The sequence below is a fragment of the Gekko japonicus genome, unplaced genomic scaffold, assembly GCF_001447785.1.
Source record: "Gekko japonicus isolate JY-2015 unplaced genomic scaffold, Gekko_japonicus_V1.1 scaffold478, whole genome shotgun sequence".
NCBI lineage: Eukaryota > Metazoa > Chordata > Lepidosauria > Squamata > Gekkonidae > Gekko > Gekko japonicus.
Window position 1 is genome coordinate 1,059,769 of NW_015173689.1, and position 18,947 is coordinate 1,078,715.

The 18,947-nt window shown below is 40.6% G+C and overlaps 1 protein-coding gene across 1 annotated transcript; it reads right to left on the reverse strand.

Annotated features, from left to right (window-relative positions):
• Positions 1 to 1,509: 1,509 nt before the first annotated feature.
• On the reverse strand, positions 1,510 to 18,292 carry TBL1X (transducin (beta)-like 1X-linked). The gene is made up of 12 exons (XM_015423133.1): positions 18,017 to 18,292; positions 15,882 to 16,014; positions 15,517 to 15,658; positions 10,149 to 10,212; positions 9,957 to 10,054; positions 8,724 to 8,784; positions 7,495 to 7,616; positions 6,566 to 6,640; positions 6,175 to 6,302; positions 4,815 to 4,980; positions 4,208 to 4,309; positions 1,510 to 2,818 (listed from the first exon to the last, which is right to left on the reverse strand). The coding sequence occupies exons 1-12, from the start codon at positions 18,237 to 18,239 to the stop codon at positions 2,792 to 2,794; spliced, it is 1,341 nt and encodes a 446-aa protein (XP_015278619.1). The 5' UTR covers positions 18,240 to 18,292; the 3' UTR covers positions 1,510 to 2,791.
• Between the last annotated feature and the right edge of the window lie 655 nt (positions 18,293 to 18,947).

The following is an 18,947-nucleotide window of genomic DNA, read 5'->3' on the forward strand; positions in this document are numbered from 1 at the left end:
TTAATAATGCCATAGCATGGTCAAAACTGTCCACATATACTACCCAGTTATGTTCCCGAGGATCAGGGACTCTTGTGAAAAATATGAAGGACAAAGTTGAAGTCTGTAGCAGAAACATCTTTCTTTTGCCAGAATGTCAGTTCTCTAAACAAACCAAATATATCCTACGACCCTTTGGAAATCCTTAGTGCAATCCTTGGGTGAGTGTTATTTACCTTCTCCCACCTGCCATATATTGTGGGGGCAGTCCAGGCTGAGTAAGAATGGCTCGCAAAAGACCACATGAGTTCATGGAAGGGACACAGTTTCAGTGAAGGAGATGTCCTGATGCACAGCCCGGTTACCTAGCCACAACAAGAACACATACGCCCTAGCTAAAAGCAGAACACTATAAAACGACAATTTCAGAATTTAGAGGAACCAGACCCATGTTAACAGGGTAGAAAGAATTAAGGAGCAACTCACACAGAGTTTTCTAATATCAAAATATAGCAATTTATTCAAGACACTGAATATGATCTGTTGATTCTCTCCTTGAAACAAATGAACTACAACACACAAGGCGATCTGCTGACAGAGAGAGAAAGAGAGTGTGAGTGCAAGGGAGGGTGTGTGTGGAGAAAACGGAAGCAGGGAGAAAGGAAGGGAGAGCATATGCTGTTTCAACAGAACCTGGGAAATGCTGAAAAGAGAACCAAGTCTGGCTTCAAGTCTGACACAGACAATAAAAACTTAAGAAGCCAGAATTCAGAATTATCAGTAAGTGGCTGAAAGAACAAATTCTGCAAATGACAAAGAACCACATTTTTTAAAAAAAACAAGGCAAAAAAGAAACAAAGACAAAAGTACCCCCCCAAAAAACCCCGAAAGACGACCCTTATGTTTGACAAAGTGCACTTCCCTTGGCTCTAAAGTTAGCTAGTTTGTTTTTTAAAGAACAAAAATAAAAATATAATTTCTAATCTGTGTGAGGGAACTAATACTTGTTGATCCCTCCCATGATCAGGCCATGGGATGCCCCGTAGAGTGACCACATTAAAGATGCAGTTGCCTCCTCCCCAGAAGAGCTTGCGGAGCTATTCACAGTGCTGACCATCTCAGATGAATCCAGGTGCAATTTTGTAATATTCCAGAACTGGCAACAATAAAACTAGCTTAAATCCACACATAAATCCCTATCTGGTCATGTTGGCAGTGAAACAGCAGTATAGTTCACTGGAAACACAACAGCTCTGCCACTCTCTAATATGGTGGACCTAACATGCCCTGATTTGTAAACACAAGGGGTCAGCAAATGAAATACAGTGTTATTTCCATACACTGTGAATGATAGACTTTGATCACAAAGATCAGTTTTAAAAACATCACTTGGAATAGAATTCCACAACCAGGCCATAGGCCACTCTGGATATATCTCACAGTAGTTATTGAAATATATGAATCAGAATAGAAATATCACTTTAAAAAAAAGAAAACTAAATTTCTGAAACAAGTAATTATAATTACCATCACAAAGTCCTGCCAATGAAACTAAAACACGCAAGCCTTTTGTCATTTTCTCTTGCAGAAGGCTGATCAAAAAGAAGCAGCACCTTGACCTTTGTTGCTTTAGCAAAATGCCTTTTATGAGGAGATAAAAGGGACACTGCATCTTTAAATGTGTATCAGATTCCATTTGCATTGTTCTTTCAAATGACTAACACAATCCAGTCTACATCTGGTGGACACTTTAAGCTTCTAAAATTGTGTTTAACATAAAAAATACTTTTTTCCTCTCCAAAAATACACTGGGTTCTTTCTTTTTTCAAAAAGTCATTTTTCTCCTGTAAAAAGCTTTCCCGGCACTGCATTCTTACATAAAGCACTTATTACACAATCTGATGAAAGTGCCCTTGAGACTCTAAGATCTGAAGCATGGAATAATTTAAAAAAACAGAAGAGGAAGAAGAAGCTGGGAGAGGAGGAGAAAGGGGAGAGAAGAAAAGAGGAGAGAGAGGCAGTCTCTTACACCTTTTCATTTTGCCCACCTGGCTGCACCTACTGAAGGCATAAAGGAGGGGGTGGGGGAAACCCCAGACCAAAAAAAGGAAAAGAAAAAAGAAAAGACTGGAAAAAGAGAAGAAAATATTCAGTTCAAAGCTAAGCCTGTGATCCTCAAGGCCTAATATTCCAGCTGATAGGAAAACGAAAGTCCACTGAACAAATAAAAGTAGTCTAGAAGATACAAAGTGTTGTGATTACAAAGTTGCACGTGTTGTTGGTACAAACTGGTCTTTGAATGTCCTTTGGGAGAGCAACTGTAGTGTCCCGATTGGAAGGGAAAAAATACTACACCACATGGAGGAGGAGGATTCTTCTTTCCATTTTGGTTTAATCAAAGCACTTTAGCTTTATAGGTTTATTATTATATTATTATTTTTGGCACAGCTTCTCTTCTTCTCTTCTGTAGCCATCAGACTGAGGTCTTGGAGACCCAAATCAAACAGGCAGGCTTTTAGCTGGTGATGGTCTTCTTGCTTCCATAGGCTCAAGGTTCTAGGTGGAATCTATCCCCACACCCTCCCCCCTAAGTGACTGTATGTTATTTGACTCCTTGGTGAATGTTATGGACAAAACATTGCAGGCTCCAGGCACCTGGGAGAGCTGTGTCTCTTCCACACTTTAGCTTCCCCCCCGTTCCTGTTTGTTTCCTCCCAGTTCTTGCAGTCCTAGCGATGTCAAGAATAGTTTTGAAGAATGCTTCTACCCACACATTCAACTGCTGGTCCATTTGCAATTTAGTCTAAAGCATTTACTTTCGCAAGTCTAGAACACAAACCTGAGAAGGGAGAGAGAGAGAGAAAGAGAGAGAGAGAGAGAGAAAATGACATGGGAAAAGATCAAAAACATGGCCAAAAATGTTATATGGTGACATTAAATTGTGTTCTTGGGCTCCCCGGTAATAATGGATAATAATCTAGGCCACACAACAGAAAATACTGAAGAAGGTACAATTTCACGTTCTCTTAGGGCAGGTTTACTTTCTCACCTGATGGAAGATATTCTTTGCCTGGTAGAGCGACAGGCAAATACAGACAGGTAGAGAAACCCCACATGCATAAATAAATGTGCAACCTGGTCATTCTGTACCAAGAGTTCTATTAAGACAATCCTTCCCCCTAAAAAAAGGAGGGGGGTTGTTCAATTCAAGCTTGTGTGTGCAACTACCCACAACCTATACTCTGGTTTCTCTTCAGATCGCAAACTACCCACAACCCATGTGCTGCCAACATATGAAAAGAGTTTCTGGAAAGGCAATAGTTTAGACTCATTTTTCAATGATGTCATAAGGTCAAAATTCAATACAGCCTTTGGAGACTTCCCAAAATTCTTGTAACACAGCAGGGATAACATTTATGAAAAACAGCACAGTTTCTCCCAAATACCATGAAAAACCCACTTAGTTTATGCAGTGGTACTAAAGGGGTGCACCATGTACCTAGCAATGGCTCTAGGTACATGGAAATTTGCCAGATATTTCAAACACTGGCATATATCCAACTTCCCAGAACAGGATTTTACTGCTTCACCTTCCCACTGCAGCACACTGAGCCACTTTGATAGCATTATTTTCCTGGGTATCAGTGGATGCTCAAGAACAACTTAGTGGGCGAACCAGGAGTTGGCAGTAGAAAGCAGGAAATATGCAGGAATTGCCACTCGCTCTCCTGCAAACAGAAATGCTGCTCCAACAGAGGAACTGTGTGAGTGGACACATGCCACTGAATTCAATGGGCCAAGTGTTGCACTGAATGCAACACTTCATACAGCTGGCAAGGTGGGTTCAGGCAGACAAAATCTTATATCAAAGTGTCTGCAGCAGACTAATATGGGTACCTTTCTGAATTCCATTTGAAAGCCAAGTACTCAGCTGAGCTTCCCCCCCCCCCCCCATGGACAAGTATACTTAAACAATGTTTGAGTCCAATGGCACCTTTAAGACCAACAAAGTTTAATTCTGGGTATAAGCTTTCTTGTACATGCACCGGACTCAAACTTTGTTCCATTGCTTCAGACCAACATGGCTACCCACTTGAAAGTAGACTTGAAGCCCTCCACATGGGTCCCCATTAACTCAAAAAAGATCAGCTGAAAAACACAGAAATTTTGTTCTTTTGTGGGCTAAATTTAACAGCAGTAAATAAAAGCATATCTACAAAAGGCTTACCGATCCATCAGATGCACTGGCTCCCACTTTATCTCCTCTAGCGTTCCAGCAGACTTCAAATATTCCCCCCGTGCCTCTGTAGCTATGTACCAGACTTCCACTCTAAGTAATAAAAATAAACGTCATCATCATAATTTAGGAATAAATGTTTCGGATTCACACTTTTACTGCAGGAATACACACATTATTATCAGTTATTATTATCAGTTAAGCAATACACACATTATCATCATTTTCAGTTTTGGATCCATTCTTTTTTATCTGATCAGACTTTCAGGATAGCCCAACCAAAAGGCAGATTTACAGTTTGGGTTCTACTATGTTTTATCATTAATGCATGGAGCTGGTGGGTAAGATTCACTGAAGATTTTTAGGGAGGTATCATCAAAATGTTGGTGATACCCAGAGCATTAGAGAACTTGAAATATTATCATCACCCTGAAATATTTGGCCCATAAAAATGTGATTTTTTTAAAAAAAAATTAAGCATTTAATATAACATCTGGCACAATGAGATTTACTTGGGAAGGTTTTTAACTGCATACTCTTACAAGGCAAGTTCATTTCAATTAACGTTTTAAACATTTGTGTTATAAAACCACCCTACCTGAGTATTCCATATATGGACACATTTGTCAAAGGACCCACTTGCTAAGTATTTTCCATCAGGACTAAACGCTACGCTGTAGACGGGTTCTTGATGTTTGGTTAATGTGTGAGTGCAGACTCCCCTCTCAACGTCCCACAGTCGAACAGTAGAGTCGAACGAAGCACTGTGGGAAACATTTAACACCAAAAGGTTTCCCAGCTGTTTGAAAGACACTGCTAAATTTAAATTCCATGCAAGTCCCAGCATCATTTCATAGGGTTAGGGAACATGTTTGTAGCTTTCTGTAAGAACATATAGTTTTGCACATACGTTTCTCGCCTCCCTCTCCTCATCCCATCCCAACAACAGTTGATCAGTGGCACACCAGATGGAATGTTAACTTCGAACTCTAATATCACTGTTCAGATTCCATTACTAGTTGTGGAGCTCAACAGATAACTCATCAGTTTCTTTCAATGTCACCTATCTTATAGAACAGTAGAAAGAATAAAACAGCAGGAAAACCACTCGTATGCTATGTAGGACAGAGAGAAGAGAACAAAACCCAACCAGCAACAGAGGAGCCAATGAGAGCGCACCTCCAACCCTCAATAGGAGCTGTGGGTCTGGAAGCAGGGAGTCAGTTTTTAGAGTTGACTTTCCATCGGTTGGGGAGTAAAGAGCAGAGTTGGGTGAAAGGGTTAGTGTAACAGAAGAGGGGATTAAATCAGGATCAGATCATTTATAACAGTATGATCAAAAGTGTAGCATAATATAAAAGTCTGCTTGGAAAGGGTTTCCCTGCTTGGGAAGCACAGCTTAAAAACTGACATCCCACACCTCCATGTGACCTGTTAATATTTATTTCCTTCCATTTTTGTTTTTTCCCAATAAACACCATTCTTGATCTGTTTTAAAGAGCATATCCCTCAGTTATTGGCCACATACCTGGGTGGGTTTTATACCCAAACTGGAATTTTATCCCTGAATTTATATTCCCCTGGGATCCCTAGTGCAACGGGGAAGGTAAAATCTAGGGTGGTGATGCCTCCCCAGTACAAGGTAAAGGACTTCACATATCCTTTTGCCATGTATGCTTCTCTGAGCAGCTTAGAGGAAGAACCAAAATTATCTGATCAAGTCAGGCCGAGGAACATACATTCACTCCTTCAATTCTTTATAGCTTGGTATAAGTGATCTGTAACATTGTTTACACATCTTTCCTCCAAGGAGTTCAGAGCAATGTACTGGTTCCTCTCTTCCATTTTAGCTATATAACAGTCTTATGAGGTAGGTTAGTAACCAGACAAAGTTCACATGGTCCAGCAGTCAAGTCATTGCACCACACTGGCTCTTGAAGTTATAATACTGCATGTACCTTGCTAACATAACATTGGAGTTCGGGTTGCTGGTGCCTGGTCCCGTCGGACTCCATTTGATAGTATAAATCTCTTTGTTATGTGCCTGAAGGTCATGTACACATGTATCTTGCTTCATACTCCATATCTGTTAAAATCAGAGGAGAAAAACATACATAAATTATAATCTACAGTTTAGTTTACTGTTATTATACTCAATAAAACAAGTTGTAAGGGGAAAAATGGCAATTGCTATTTCTGGATATTTTTTAACAATGCACTAGATTTAAAAATATATGTATGCAAAAATTAGCAATTGAATTGAAACGGTATGAACTATGTCTAGTCAATCTTTTACAACAGGTTTGTAAAATACAGTACAGTCAAAGGCTTCCTAGGAGCCTGTTTTACCTTTAATGTCATATCGTCTGAGCAAGATGCTAGAAGCATACCAGAAGGATCCCACTTGATTGCATTGACCTCATTCTGAAATAAAGATTTCTTTTATCAGTAATTATTGCATACAACCAGCTTTGTAGCTTTTAGTCAGAAGAGGGCTCTCTAGATTTATTAGAAAGACAAATAAAACAACCACATTTTACAGTACAGGTTTTCTTATTCCATTCATGAAAGATAACAAAAATTCTGTTCAGTGGCACATCATCCAATCCTCATGCAAAGTATTTTATATATAATCAGCTCTCTTCCTGCACTGTCTTCTTTACATGATGTAGTTGAACCATCTATGGCCCCGATCACATGCAGAATTTTCCACGGGATACTCACAAATGCCGGCAGGATTTAACTGGCGCGATCAAACGGACACATCTGGCCAGCGTCCTGCACCCGTCGGCAACCCGTAGCAGTCAGCCAAAGAAGCGGAGTAAAAAACAACCACGGAAAGTCCACTATCAAACAAGGTTGCGACAGGCCGAGGACGGAGTTGCCGGTGTGATCGCTCCAGCGCACTCCGATCGCGTCACTGGTTCCTGGATGAAGTGCACCGGAAATCAGCTGCAAGGAATAACACTCGCTTCACCCGCCGTTGTGTCGGGATACACGCAGCGGCAGGTCAAATTACCGTGGCTCAAACAGCCTCACCCCCCCCCTCGCATTTTCTGGCATGTGTGACTGGGACCTATGTTATTTAAATTTCTAATTTTTAAAAGGTTTTTCCTTCTGTGCTTAAAATTTCTCACTTGTAGAAATAAAACCTTATTGGTGCATGAGGATTCATGACTTCAAATAATGTCTTAAAGGATCAGGGTCCATTTACGGCTCATCAAATCAGGTGCTTCAATTATCACGTAAAATGTCAAAAGGGCCATTTATAAACATACCGTATGGCCTTGAAAAGTCTTGACGGGACGATCACAGCCAAGCCTGCATACATGTATGCACATATCAGTGCTGCAGGATGCAAAAGCAGTGTTGTTCTGCCAGTCCACATCCAGAGCAGGGGCTGCAAAAGGGAAACAAAAACAGAACATTCAGAAATTGGGCAGGGATAAAGACACCCAAGGCCACTGTCCTTGCTACCAAAGACAGGATTGCTAATATTCTAAATGCATGCCGTAGCATGCCCTTTCTTACATGCCCAGGGAAATGCTGACTGCCACTTTGGGGTCAGGAAGCAATTTTTCTCCAGGCCAGTTTTGCTGGAGATCCTGGAGGTTTTTTGTCATCTACTGGGCATGAAGTAGTGGTCACTGGGGGTGTGAAGGGAGAGGTATTGTGAATTTCCTGCATTGTGCAGGGGGTTGGACTAGATGAGCCTTGATGTTGCTTCCAACTCTATGATTCTATATCTCCCTGAAAGGCTGGAGTAGCATCCCTTCAAAAACAGCATAGCACTATGACTTGTAGCACTGAGTGAGTGTGCAAAGAGAAAGGTTCCTTACCTCGTTTCCCTCAACAAGCAAGTTAAAGAATGGACCGTTCGTTTGACTATCAGGAACCCTACCAAGGAGCCTCTGCTGAGGTTGCAAAATGATTCTACGCTAGAGAGACATAACTCCCCCCCCCCCAGTTTACTGACTTAGGACAATTCATATTTGTTGACTAGATAGCTGTCAGCCCAAGAATGATATATTTTGTGTTGAAATGAAGATGTAACATGAGACATATATATACTTTAACAAAACCAGGAAAAGTCGAGTATCATGAGTCAAGGCTGGAAGTTTGTGTTTCTATTTTCAATTACTGTTATGCACTGAAGATGCTTTGCAATATTTTATGGTTTTCACCAAAGCAGTTTTTACTAAGATACCCTTTGTGAACTGATTCCTGTCTCACAGGTAGAATCAGCCAAACGGTGAGACAGATGCACCCCACCCCCCATTGTTAAGGAAACAGAATCCCACCAAAGCCCATCTCTGCTTTTAAAACATGCTGGAGATTGATTAAGTATAGCAGGCTTGTTTTGATCTGCTGTTTTGTTGTGATTTTTTTTTTAAAGAGAACTAAAACAGTATGTGTTTTATTAGTGAACTGTAAACTACTTTGTGTTTGGTCGAGATACAACATGTTTTTAAAAAGTTTAAATATATATATATAGGAGGCCAATTACCTGAGTGGAAAGGAAACTGCTGTTTAGCTTCTCCTGTATGAGCATCCCAAATTATTGTTGTCTGTGTGGTTCAGGGCAGATTGGGGAGGGGGGGAGCAAACAAACAAGCATACACATTAGTGACCATCCTTGAGGAGAAAAGCACACTGATGACTACTGAAAACTTGATCTGTTCTAGTACTGTACATAAAATTATCTTTTCCATGCACCATCACTAATAAAACTTAATACTGCATTCAGTAACCACAATATAGGAAGAGGAAAGACTGCTGTGCTCCAAAAGAGAATTGTCTGGGTGGATTTATACTCAGTCATGGAGGCATGGTAATACTTGCCTTGCCACATGGTCAAATGCTACAGATACCATAGTGGTCATGTGAGTTAAGGCACTTAATTATGATCCAAACCATGTTTATGCTGTCAGAAGACAGAAACACATTGAGATAACAAACAATATTTAATTTAATATTCAGATATCACATTGCATCACTGGGGATGTAAACTTTTCCATCATCCAGACTGAAGATGGTTCTCATACCCTTGTGCCATCCTGTACTTCAAGTGGGAAAATATGGTTTTACAAACCATAGCTTGTCCATATGTAATGGAAAAGTATGGTTTGATAAAAAGAGGAAGTCTAGAAGGTTGCAAGAGGAAGACAGAACTCAAATTTGGTTAACAAATGCCCCAGACCTGGTTTTCTGTTAAGTATGAACCAAGCCAAAATGTTAACAAACAAATGGGTTTCAAGTGCTCATTTATGCTTAGAAAAAAATAGGGATTTTAGGGGTTTTTTCCCATGTGCCTTAATAAGATTTCCCACTAAACTTTGATGATAGTACAGTATTCACAATACTCTCAAATGGTCAATCCTTCAGCATTATGTAGTATTCTCAATTCTTCAGACACTAATTTCTGGCAATTCTGGCCAAGAGCCACAACCTACATTCATAACTCTTAATTCAATACTTCAAGCTAACAATAGAATTGTGAAAAGTGATGTTCAAGAGGGATGACAGTTTAATTGAATTGCTTCCTATGGTATACTGTTCGGCCCTGGGATATGAATGTCTGCAAATGCATAGTTGCAAATGCATGCAAAAATACCAGCAATGTTTCTCAAAATCACCCCCCCCCCCAACCCTTTGATGGAAAATTCACTACACTATACATGCAAAAGTACTCAGAACACCACCAGATTTATACTGGAAAGTTAGCTATTTCAACACTCACTTTGTCAACACCAGCACTTAAAATGTAATTCCCCTTTTTGTTCCACTTGAGAGCAAAGATGGGCCCTTTATGTTGACCTAAGGTGCTTGCAAGGTTCCCTGAAATAGACAAAGTCAACAGTTCAAGTGGTTTGGGAACGGAAATAAGACAGCACCATCAAATCATTTGGAAACAGCTGCTGTTGAATCTTACCATCTTCTGTCCATATTCTTGCAAAACCATCGTAGGATCCTGTTGCCAATAGCGTTCCATCACTCTGGTGGACATGTCAAAGGGAAATCAAGAAATGTGTTCCATAAGACACATGTAATACAACTGACTCAGCTGTGATACACTCATATATGCAGATGCACTTTTCACACACAAGTCTTCAAAAATAACAGAAATCAGAAGTTCTGCTGAACAAGAGGAAGTATCAATATTGAACTGCTCCCCAACTAAAGGTTACTGCCTTGTTTAACCAATAATGTGAGGTGAAAGTTTTCCAGAATGAATTTTCTGATGCTATATTTTTCTGCGGAAAATCCTCTGTCCCACATATGTAAATATAGTCTCTATTTCTCTATAGCTGCCAGGGCTGTTATCCTGTAAATCAATCACATTAGATGGGCTAAATGTAGGATATGTAGCATGGACAAAACCCCTAATGCTTGTACAGGATTCAGGCTTGTACAATGTGCATTTGCCTTCTTTTACTAACATTGTCTAAATTTTGCTGACAATATTTATCTATTTTAATTTGAATCTGAAAAATGTCTGGTTAATTTTCCAATCCACATTTCCCCCGAAAACCCATATCACTGTGTTCAACTTAACCCCTGGTGGCTTTGCCAACATCAGTTTCCACCCAAACCCCATCTCTAATATGGAGATAAGTACACTGGTCTATCCTACGGGATTATGGTATGACGGCTGAGAAAATGGATGTGAAGTACTATGAACCCTTAAGAGCAAGAAAAAATAGTATATAAATACAACATAGTATATTAGTACTGCCCTCCACAACACATAACCACAAACTGAACCATCGTGCAAATAACCTTCCAATGGGACATAAATAAGGATAAGCTGCTGCATTTAATGACCTCCTAATAGTTTTAATGACATGGTTTAACCTACTAATCTCCCTAGTCCTTTTCTTTGTATGCATGTCCTTCACCCTTCTGCTTCCTCCCCACTGAAAATCAGACAACAACCATTTGTGTCTGAGAAGTGTCAGGAAAACTGTGCAAAAGGTATCAGCAATGATCATGTGAATATCTTTAAGCATGAGATACAACACCAAGGGGAGCAGAATATCACCCTTAGCACATTTTACTAAATGTCTGTTAGAGACAAAAAGAATCTTTCACTCCTAATTGGACACTGCAGAACTTGTCATTTGCCTCCTAAACATTAAAGTTCCTTATGCTATTTGTCTTCCATATGAAATCATGCACCATTCCCTTATAAGCAAACGTGTTTGTTCTCAACCTCTGAAGTCATTCTGCAAAAGCATTTAACAAACTGTTGATAGTTGTGCTGGTGCAGAATGGAAATTGGCTGTGGCTTTTTGTATGGATGCTGGAAGGAAAAGTGGTGGGAGCCAACAGCAATGTAAAAGAGGCATTTCAGCTTCATACCAGTTGAATCATGAGCCTTTCTTCTTGTTACTTCTGAATAATAAAAATTATTTAGGCTTTCACCCCAAAGTTTGCAACATCTTTAATTAAAAAAGGGTCCATGACATTGAACGCCAGCTAGATCTAATAAAACCCCCACATTTTATGATTTCTGAGAAACACAGATATACTATAAATATGGCCCAATATCTAAAAATGTAGAATATCCCCCTCATACGAGGGCTTTTACCCTTGCTAGATGCAATGTATTGCCATCTAAGTAACAGAAGGGAGATATCAGAAGATCCCATACACTGAAAGGATATGTGCATGTTCCCTCGGTGAGGTGGAAACATTGGAACATATTTTTTATTCGTTGTCCCTTTTATAAGGGGACAATCCTCCTTATTCTGGAACAGTCTATGCTTATATCGGATAAGATAGCCTTGAAGACATTACTGCTTGATGAAATAGCTGCAGTCACTAGAGTGACAGCTAGGTTCTGTGCCCAGGTGATTAAATAGAATAATAGTTTAAACAGGAGCTTTGCTTTCTGATCTTGAGGGGCCAATATACTAATGACGATATGTATACAATTTTATTAATATATATTATTGTTGGACTAGTTCAATTATAAACTGGATGTACATTTTTATTTATTTATTTATTTATTTATTTATTTATTTATTTAACCGGCACCCTGTGGAAGGAGTTGTTGTACTTCTCACTCCTGGTTCGGCTGCTGGCGATTGCTGGCTCGGCGCTTTGTTCCGTTCTCCTTCTTGCGATCCTCGGTGTCAGCTGGTAGGTCCATTCGGTGCACGGCTCGTATCGGCGCGGCCTTGGCTCCATCCATCGTGGCTCCGCCTGCGCCTCACGCTCCCCTGCGTCTCCTGGCTCCGCCTGCCGACATCTGGTCACAGCTCGCCGATGTTGTGCTCAATCGCCATTTTTCGCCGCTCGCCATCGAAGTTCTTCACTCGCCACCGATGTTCCACCCCCTTAATGGGGAAGGGTGCTCCCTGCCATCTAAGGCAGGTACCCGATTTATCTACTCACATCATGATGTAATTTATTGCTTTCAAACCGCTGGGTGGGCGGGAGCTAGTACTAGGGCCAGGAGCTCACTCTGGCCGTGGTGGATTCGAACAGCTATAGCAGCTGTTCGCAGATGTTACCAGCAGGTGGGTCTAACCACCTGCGCCACCGCTCCCTTTATGGCAGATTCGTATTGTATCCTATTTTTGTACTCTGTTGTATTGTATCCTATTTTTTATCTGGTGTATGACTGTTCTTACAATAAAACAAAACAATAACACAAACACCCAAAAGTTATGCTGAAAGACCCCCATTTTGCAAGAGACATGAAAACATTTTGGAGTTCTAAGGGGAAAGGCCTGAATTAAGGGAGAGGTTGACAGTGGGATACTGTTAAGAACATAAGAGAAGCCACAGGAAGTGGTGGCGGCTACAAGCATGGACGGCTTCAAAAAGGAATTAGATAAGCATATGGAGCAGAGGTCCATCAGTGGCTATTAGCCACAAGGTACAGATAGGGACTCTGGGGCAAGTGATGCTCTGTCTTCTTGGTGCTTGGGTGGGGTCAACAGTGGGGAGGGCTTCTAATGTCCTGGCCCCACTGGTGGACCTCCTGATGGCACCTGGTATTTTTGGCCACTGTGTGACAGAGTGTTGGACTGGATGGGCCTTTGGCCTGATCCAACATTGGCGTCTCTTACATTCTTATGTAATGTTGGATCAGGCCAATGGCCCATCCAGTCCAACACTCTGTATCACACAGTGGCCAAAAATACCAGGTGCCATCAGGAGGTCCACCACTGGGGCCAGGACACTAGAAGCTCTCCCACAGTTGCCCCCCCCCCAGCACCAAGAATACAGAGCATCACTTGCCCCAGAGTTCCTATCTATACGTTGTGGCTAATAGCCACTGATGGACCTCTGCTCCATATGTTTATCTAATTCCCTCTTGAAGCCGCCCATGCTTGTAGCCACCACCACATCCTGTGGCAGTGAATTCCATGTGTTGATCACTCTTTGGGTGAAGAAGTACTTCCGTTTATCTGCTCAGCAATTTCATTGAGTGCCCACGAGTTCTTGTATTATGAGAAAGGGAGAAAACTACTTCTTTCTCTACCTGCTCTAACCGATGCATAATCCATGGCTGGTTTCCTGCTTCTAATGTATTTGAAGAAAGTTTTATTGTTGGTCTTTATGTTTTTTGCTATATGCTCCTCATATTCTCTTTTTGCCTGCCTCATTGCAGACTTGAATTTTAATTGCCACAGCCTGTGTTCCCTTTTATCAACCTCACTGAGACTAGCTTTCCACCGCTTAAAGGAATCCTTCCTACCTTTTACAGCTTCCAATTACTTTGTTCGTTAACCATGCAGGCTTTTTTCTATACCTTTCCTAACCTGCAGTATATATTTTTTCTGAGCTTCTAGGACTATAGTTTTAAATAGTCTCCAAGGTTCCGCAATGGGTGGAAAAGAGATTTGCAAGATCAAAACACCTCCAAAGGTAGGGTTGCCAACTTCCAGGTGGTGGCTGGAGATCTCCCACTATTCTAACTGATCTCCAGGTGATTGAGATCAGTTCTCTTGGTGAAAATGGCCACTGTGGAGGTTGGACTTCATGGCGTTATGCTCCAAACCCCGCCCTTCTGAGGCCCCGCCCCCAAATCTCCAGGTATTTCCCAACCTGGAACCGGCAACCCTATCCAAAGGTCTTCTGGCAAAGTGATTCTTGCTCTAGCAGAATGCCAGGTGTCTGGGGGCTTTCTTCTTTCTTTACTCTGACATAAACGGGTGTCCAGTTATGTCTGGTAAAGTGGGGTGTTACTTACATAGCTAAGCCTGCAACCCTGTGGCTGTTTAGGCCCTGTGCTGTTTCACCTATGTAAATCAACCTCAAGATCCTATTTGACCTAGCTGTTAGTTGATTCTGTGGGGTGGGCAATATTAGGGAAATGGCTTGGGAGAAAGTTTTAGTTTCCCCTTGCCACAATACCAATCCAGTTCAGCACCTGTGCACCTTTGTTTAATGGATACATAGAGAAACAGGGAACCCAATCATAAGACCCCAGTGTCATGTCAAGTTGTGTTTTTACTAGAAAGTTAATTCTATTGGACTTGATTCTCAATAAACATGCACATGAAAGGGCTTTAATGGTGCACGGAAGAATACTACAAGGCCTCTTCATTTTTTAAAAAAGTCTCCCACCTGCAAGCCCAGTATGGGCCACTGGTAGCTTTCTTGGTCTAGTAAATCCTTTGCGTTTATTGCAAAGTTGAAATACAACATGAATGAAGAAGCTTTCAACAGCTGTCCAACAACTATAGAACTTCCTTGAGACTGAACACATGGCATATCTCTTATACGTGAGTTAAAGATTTACAGCTGAAAGGAATTATGAAGTCTACTGTGTGCAGAGTGCTTTAGCATGTGTTATCTGTACTGATTTGATTTCAGATTACTTGTATTTTTTTCATTCTAGCCTTTGCCTTACGGAGGAGAGGAGTTCTCTGTTGGGGGGGGGGGAAAGTGATTCAAGCTCCTACTTGTGCAGGAAAATGCACTTCTGCTTGAATGAGGGGGACAGGTCCAAGTGATTTCCAATTATTTCTCCTACAGAGGCTAACCACAAGAAAATTCCAAAGATCTCCTGGAATGACACAAATGATGTTTCAGGAGTGCTCTCAGGAAACTGGAGCACACAGAGGGAAGGCAAAAATTCCTACTGGGAGAGTGGAACTCTGTTTACAATCTTAATGACTGGACCATTGTGGAATATGCACATATACTTTCCATATACAGGCTCTCCAATAATGGTCCATCCATCATAACAATGGGTGTTTTGCTAGTATAAAATGAAATTGAGTTAGAATGGCAACACCAAACAACTTTAACAAAACTATAATATGTTAGTATCAACTCACATTCCAGTCTAATGATGTTACATCCTTATTGCTGGGGACATCATGGCCTCCTTCTCTTATACAGTGCCTCAAAACTAGTTGAGTGGAACTACCGTTGCTGTTTTCATTAAGATTCCATATTCGGGCTGTTGAGTCTCCAGACCTAACAGAACAAAATATACATTAAGCATAAAGAAATATTTATTTTTTTAATAACAATAAATTGATTTTCCAAAAACAAAATATTCAAACTGATGTGTATGTGTATGTGTATATATTATGCTGTTAAAGCAGAAGATGCATGAGAAAGCAAGTACATTACAGATAATCTGAATCAGTATGGATACAGTCAGCAATTTATATACTCTGGAATCTGTTCTACTCACCCTGATGCTAGCAGATCACTAACAGGATTCCAGGCACAGATAAAGACCTCCGAGTCATGGCCGCGAAGGACTGTTGCTTTGTTAGGAGGAATTTCAACATCCCCATCGATTTCCATTGGCTTTGAATGATTATCTGTAAAACAAAACATTGTAACATTTTATGTTTTCTTAGCAGCATAGCTTTACCCTGTCCATTTTCTCAACTACATTGGTACTTTATTTGATTGGTTTGTACTGGCTGCATAAAAGTACGCTTTCCTTCCACAGATTAAAGCAAAATTTAAACACTCCTTTTAAGACTAGGCTTTAAATGAGTCACAAATTATATTCTGTTTTTGGATAAACCACTGAATAGCATTCACAACAAAGAATTTTTTAAAAAAGCCACCCAGTGATTAGTTTCCTATGCCTTTCTGTACACTGCAAACCATGCAATTAGTGACAAGGAATCCTATGGGGGGAAGCAGCACATGAATATATATTCAAATATTATTTATATATGGATATTTACAAGTTGAGTACTGCCATAGCACTCAAGATAAGAAAATTATCTGTGATCTGTGAGGCAGCTAGTTCAACAAGCTGCCTCATGAGTCTGAAACCAAGCCAGATCACTGCTCTACTTAGTTCTGAACTGTCTACTCTGACTGGTAGCTGCTCTCCAGGGTTCTAAGGTTCTCTTACATCACCTGACCCTTTTAAACTGGAGATGCCAGGGACTGAATCAGGAACTTCAACATGCAAAGCATCTGCTCTGTCTCTCAGCCATAGACCCTCATTGAAATCTTTCTCATCTTAATCTCAGTCAGGCAACCTGAGGATAGTAATACTAGCTTATTTTACATGTCTGTTGTAAGGATGACTGTCATAATGTACATGAAATGGTTTGAACACTGAAGGAGCTTTCTAAAAGCTGAATATTATTAGTTACTAAATGTGCATTTGAACCCTAATACTGGGATCAAGATTACTACACTGTAAGAGGCAAAATAACTGGTAAGGATGAGGGGCTGAGATCATATGCAATATGCATAGCATAGCCAAATTAGCATATTTGTATGTCACTTTTTCTTCAGGGAGCTCAAGGCACTATATACAAGGAATGACCCAATTATATTTTCAGAACACTCTTTTCAAGTATATTAGGATGAATTTTGACAGCTACCCAGAGTTTTTCATGGAATCTGAACTCTGGTCTCATCTCAGTCTAAATCCATCAGACTATATTCACTGGACTGCACACATGTGTATATCATCAGATCAGAAATGACTACAACTTTTGTGTTAACCTGTGTCTACATGCTGCAGGGACCTGCCATTGGCCATAGCATCCCAATTTGTGTACAATCTGTGTGTTCAAAATGAAACAGACATACGCAGAAATGTCAAACAATATCAGTGTACAATTTTAATCCATAACATGTGAAGTTGCCCTCTATCTGCATGTGAAATGGAGCAATTTTGCAGAGCCATTTTGACTTGGTAAGGCCGCTTCCCCAAGATCATCCAGAAAGTTACATAGCTCTGATTTGACAACTAGGGCTGCATTATGCTGCCTGTTGGTATGGATACGTATGATTTGTTTTAGTAAGTCACATCTGGTTGTAAAATCTTCTCATCTCTTGACTGGTTCATACAGTGACTGAATGCAAGACCTGATGTTTCCTAACATTAATTTCAGCTTTAGAGTGGTGATCCCTTTTCCACAACTCACCAAGAGAACCCAAATTCTGTACCTACAAAAATATATGGATAATGTTCTTTTAGAAGGCTGTGCAATTGCATACATTTAGGTAATTTAATTAATTTTCACTAGTCACAGAGAAAGGCAAGCAGTTATGTTGGTCTAAAATTCTGCCCACCAACATTCTACTTCATTGAGCTTCAGAGTTCGCTGAACTGATCCCAGACTTTGCCGAACTGATCCCGGACTTTGAAACCAAATTATGCAGTGAAGGACTAGGAACTTGGGGTATTTTTAAAAAATTAGAAACCTAAAGATACTGAATTCTTCATTCAATAGACAGCTTTGACTGCATTTTGCATGGAATGCTGTAATACAAACAGCCGTAACCATTTGTTGCGGGGGGGGGGATGGTCAAGTCATATCCATCTGCAACATCGTTTTAACTCACTTATTGCATGTGCCCCGTTCTCCTCCCCATTCACAGTGGCTTCCCCATTCTTTGGTGTATTCTGCTGCTGAACAGCCGTTGTTGTTGCCACCGTTGCCACTGTCGTGGCGGCTGCGATTGTGGTGGCGGCGGCAGCAGCAGCTGCTGCTGCTGCTGCGCTGGCTTGCTGCTGAGCTAATTTCTCCCTGAAAGCCTGTTGCCGGGTCTGTACTACATCAGGCATTACTGCATCAATCAGAGATAAAGACTCTATAGGTCGGCCATCGAATACTGTGCCATCCTAAGGAAAGTAATAAAAAGAATAAGAATTAGAAGGTGAGAATGCTTCCAAGCAAGCAGAGCAACAAACAAGGAAACCCTAAGTAAAATATAATCATGCAGCAGTCTGTGATGTTCCTTTCCATCCAAATCAAGTATGCAGACTAGACATGGCATGGAATCTTATCAGGTATGTGCAGTGAAGGAAAAAACACTCTGATGAAAAGCATGCTGTGTCCAGATGTTCTCTATTTGAAGCATTTTACTTGAAAACATACAGAGTGAATGGCTTATGTATGTTATAGATATAGGCATTCAGAGTTTACTCAGCAATAGTATGAATATGTAACTCAAAATCCTAGTGTAGAACTTAACATAGGCACGGAATAAACTTTATTTCAAACAGTTTTATAAAACTTAATTCTATAAAGTCCTATATAATCCTAACTGTGGGGAAACACTGGCTTAACCACTCTCCTGTTCCTCAATCCCAATGGTACAAATAACAGCACTTAGACCACCTGGACCAGAAATCAGGAGACAGCCAACTGATCAATCATGCCCCCACCTCAGAAAAAATAGGTTAGGTCCAAATATGGTAGATCCAGTAGACAGAAGTACAGTCAACCAATGATAAGAAAAGACTGACGATTTTTGAGCAAAACACTTTCTT